The sequence below is a fragment of the Orycteropus afer genome, unplaced genomic scaffold (genome assembly GCF_000298275.1).
Source record: "Orycteropus afer afer isolate SDZICR_OR568_19922 unplaced genomic scaffold, OryAfe1.0 scaffold00292, whole genome shotgun sequence".
Classification (NCBI taxonomy): Eukaryota; Metazoa; Chordata; class Mammalia; order Tubulidentata; family Orycteropodidae; genus Orycteropus; species Orycteropus afer.
This window is the reverse complement of record NW_006921879.1, coordinates 2,280,410-2,284,790: the sequence shown is the minus strand read 5'-3', so window position 1 is coordinate 2,284,790 and position 4,381 is coordinate 2,280,410. Positions and strand designations below refer to the sequence as shown.

Here is a 4,381-nt window from a genome sequence, read left to right as displayed (position 1 = left end):
TGGCCATTTTTTCTCTTGAATCTTCTATAGAAATTTTATATGCTTAACTTCAACCTAAAGATTCAGGGATAAGAATATTTTTGATGAATTATAATTCTGGACATGATCTATGAACCTAGAGAGGTGTTTTCTTAGGATGAATATTTCCCTGTACTCCTACAGCTGTGCTGCCACAGCCCTAACCACTTCCTGTCTGAGATAGTGATTCCTCCTTTGGTCCCTACAGCAGGTGGATATCTTAAGCAGAGCTCTACGTTTTTGTACACCTCCCTACAACTCTCCTCTTACTGTGCCTTCTCTCAGCACACAGAAATACACTGCTGAGTCTTCCAGCTGTGAAGCTGAGATGGCAAGCTTGATGGATTTAGCTGTTTTTTGCAAGTTCAAGGAGTAGCGGCCTTCTGTTGCATTTTGTTCATTGTAAGAATCCTGACGAATAAGGAAAATCATCTCCCCACTGCTGGGCTGCTTGTACCAGAATAGACTAAAACTTTTCTCATTGGTATCATATGTGCAGGGCAGAGTCACAGCCTCCTCTTCTTGTACCATCATTGCTAGTTGGGCTTGAGTTACCTCCTGGGCCATATTGAATCCTGTAGGAATAAAGATAGGATCAGAAAGTTTAAGGGATAAATGGTGTAGGACAAAGAATTCCATTTTTATAACCTGTTACCCTCCTTCCCCAAATCCCCATAAGACATAGAGTGTGTCCCCAATCATAGTGGAGACCAATTCCCATTGGTGTCATCCCTACCTAGGCATGTTAAAGCCATGACCACTTTCAGCAGGTTAGAGAGCAACATGTTGGAGTTCTTCTTGAAGGAAAAGAACTTATTCTTCAATTTCAGAGCTTTGCACTGTCAGGTGAGCCCTACAGGATGAGGAAAGAATTACTGGGTTATGTGCTGCTGCTGCCCCAGAACAGGAAACAGGGCTTTCCTGGTATAGTAAATTACTCTGTGTCATGGCAAACTTTTATATGCATTGGCTGAGAGTCTAGTCCAACCCAAACTCCTTTTGGATTAACCAACTCTTAATTTTATAACAATTACATCTGGAAATAAACGAGCAAAATTTATATTGAAAGGAGGACTGATGATTCAACCAACTTCTCAATCATTGTGTCTGTGATGGAACTGGGTGGAAGAGGCACTTACTTAAAAATACTGTATGTAGTGGATTATGGAAACAACGGAGAGGGAATAATCATATGTCTTCACATCTATGAGTGTGCTGTTTCTCCAGACAGCACCTAAGGATGTTCAGATCTTATAATAGAATCACTACTAAATCTGGCATTACTACATACAGCATACACTGTTCTGCTATCTAAAAACACTCAATATTTTTCTTCAAAAAAAAAAGTCCTCCCAACTAGACCAATAAGTAGTATAATGATAAAAGGATAGACGTTCTAAGTTGTCAAGGATTTCATTTTACTCTGGTGCACAATCAATGCCCATAGAAGCAGCAGTCAAGAAAGCAAATGACATATTGGGCAATTCTGTTGCAAAAGACCTCTTTAAATTGTTTAAGAACAAAGAAGTCAGTTTGAAGACTAAGGTGTGCCTGATCCAAGCCATGGTATTTTCAATCACCTCATATGTTTGTGAGAGCTAGACAATGAATAAGCAAGACCACAGAAGAATCAGGAGCTCCGGTGGTGTAGTGCCTAAGGCATTTAGTTGCTAACCCGAAGGCTGGTGGTTCAAAAGTACCAGCCACTCCTTGGAAGGAAGATAGGGCAATCTACTTCCATAGAGATACTTCCTCAGAAACCCAAGGAGGGGTTGCTATGAGTCAGGTCTGACTTGACAGCAGTGAGCTTGGTTTGGTTTTGGTACAGAAGAATGGATGGATTTGAACTGTAGTGTTGGCAAAGAAACTTCAATATACCATGGACTGCTAGAAAAATGAACAAATCTGACTTGGAAGAAGCATAGCTGGAATGCTCTTCAGAAGCAAGAACGGCCAGACTCCCTCTCTCATACTTTGGTCATGTTGTCAGAAGGATCAACCCCTAGAGAAAGACATCCTACTTGATAACGTAGGCTGTCAGCAAAAAGGGGAAGACCCTCAACAAGACAGGCTGACACAGCTGCTGCAACAATGGGCTCAAGGGTAATGATTGTGAGATGGCGCAGTACTGGACAGTGTTTTGCTCTGTTGTACACAGGATTGCTATGAGTCAGAAGTGACCCAATAGCACCTAACAACAAAAACATTTTTCTGCCAGTCAGTAGATTAATTATGACATATTATTTCTCTTTCTCATAATATTCAACTCAAGGGAAATCTCTTGATTTTGCTCCTGTTTTAAAAGAAATGTCTATGTCCAGAATCAATGTTTGGAACACTCCCATGCCAAATCCTGAATTAGTTTTGTTTTTGAAAACCCATCTTAGAAACTGAAAAGAGACTAAGGCTGGTTATGCAATAACTACTAGACAGACTCCTTTATAAAACTTGATCCCATAGTGGAAACCAAATGAGTTCAAGCTCTGAATTTGTGGCTCTCTCTTGGAAATTTCCAATAAAAATAAGTTGTTAAATATACACAGTGATAGCCAATGTCTTTTTAAAGTAGTTCAAAACTTTTGAATACTATGGATATGGAGACAATAATGTTCTTCTAATGTATCTCACAAAAAAATGGACACCAAATATATAAATTATTATAGTCAAAGAAAATTTTGTCATAAGGGTAAAACCTCTCAACATAAAAGGCACCACAGAATAAGGCAGGGAAAATGCTTTAGCATATTATTTTGTTAAATATACCTTTCTGACAAAAGTCTGTATGCAAGTACCCCTTATAGAACATAAAGATAAATCCATAAAGAATGTCAATGATTACATCTTAGATGCAGAAAATTTGGCCCAAAATTTGAAAAAAACAAATGAAAAAAACTAGAAATGACTAGTAAGATCCGTGAGGATAAGAGATAGCAAGGCCAAGACAGCTACTTGGTGGGGCCAAATAAACTCCAATGAACATTTTCTAAAATTGTCTAGAAATAATCTATCAATAAGGGAATATTGGAATATTGGCTCTAATATTAAATGAATACTAGTGGTGAACCTTTTCTAGGATAATAGAAAATGCAGTCAGTTAATACCTTTCCTAGCATCAACAAAATCCCAGGAAGGAAAAAAAAGAAAAAAACCTGTAAAAATGAATATGAACTGTCTTAAGGAACCAATGGAGTTATCTCCAAAGGATTTTGCACGGTTGCATTCCCTCAATGGCTTATAAAATAGTATGTTTGATTTCCACATGTCTTGAAGAACTCCTCTGTCAGAAAGTCACCACACTAAGAAAAGATGAAAGGATGAAGAGGGCAGGGAACTAGAGTACTGGAAGCAGAAAAATGCAATTAATGAGAATGTCAACACATTGTGAAAAATATAACAAATGGCACTGAACAACTTGTTTAGAAATAGTCAGATGGTGACCTAATTTCCTAAGTTTTCACCAAAAACAAAATAAACTATTATTTTAAAAAAGGAAGAATAAAGTCACAGTACTGGTTAAACATCAATTAGATTTTGTGTTACTTACTTGTGCCATTCTAATCAATCAATTACTTCCGTAGTGATACTGCCTCGGAAACCCAAGGAGGGGTCGCTATAGGTCGGGTCTGACTCCACAGCACATAACAACAACAACAAAAATAATCAATCAATTAATTGTGAGAGAATTAGGGAATTAATTATTTATGCAACTTCTTTCTTTCCACTGACTCGTGAGAGTCCTGGATGACACAAACAGGTTAACATGCTCTACTGCTAACTGAAAGGTTGGAGGTTCTAGTCCACCCAGAGGCCTGGTGACCCACTTCTGAAAAATCAGCCATTGAAAACCTTATAGAACACAGTTTTACATTGACACATATGGGGCCACCATGAGTCATATCAATTCAGTGGCATCTGGAAAGGGTAGTATACTTTTCTGAGACAATTATGCAAGGTTTGCCCTCACTTAAAAACTCTTCTTATCATCCCTAATCCTTTGAAAAAATGAAAAGAATAAATGAAACAATAAAACAAATTAGTTACTGTAACACACAACCTAACAAGAGTTAGTGGTAAAATGAATATAATAAAAGTAGTTGAGGTGTTAGAGTACGATACTGACCTTTCTTGTTTAGATAGATTAAATCTAATTTAGCATGACTTTCTCCAATAGAACAAGCCAGTCACCCAATAACCCAGCCAACAGGAATCATTCTCACCATACCAACTGCCAGTTACATCTGTCTATAAGAAGAATATGAGGTCTGTAATATATTCTACCCTCAATCAAGGGTGAGAGAATTAGGGAACTAATTATTTATGCAACTTCCATTGATTTGTGTGCAATACTAAATATATATATATA

The 4,381-nt window shown here is 37.6% G+C and overlaps 1 gene segment (V, D, J or C); it reads right to left on the bottom strand.

The window, feature by feature from the left end:
* Positions 1 to 270: 270 nt before the first annotated feature.
* Positions 271 to 803, bottom strand: LOC103205833. The segment is given in 2 exon segments: positions 271 to 593; positions 755 to 803. Coding segments are annotated over 2 exon segments (372 nt in total).
* Between the last annotated feature and the right edge of the window lie 3,578 nt (positions 804 to 4,381).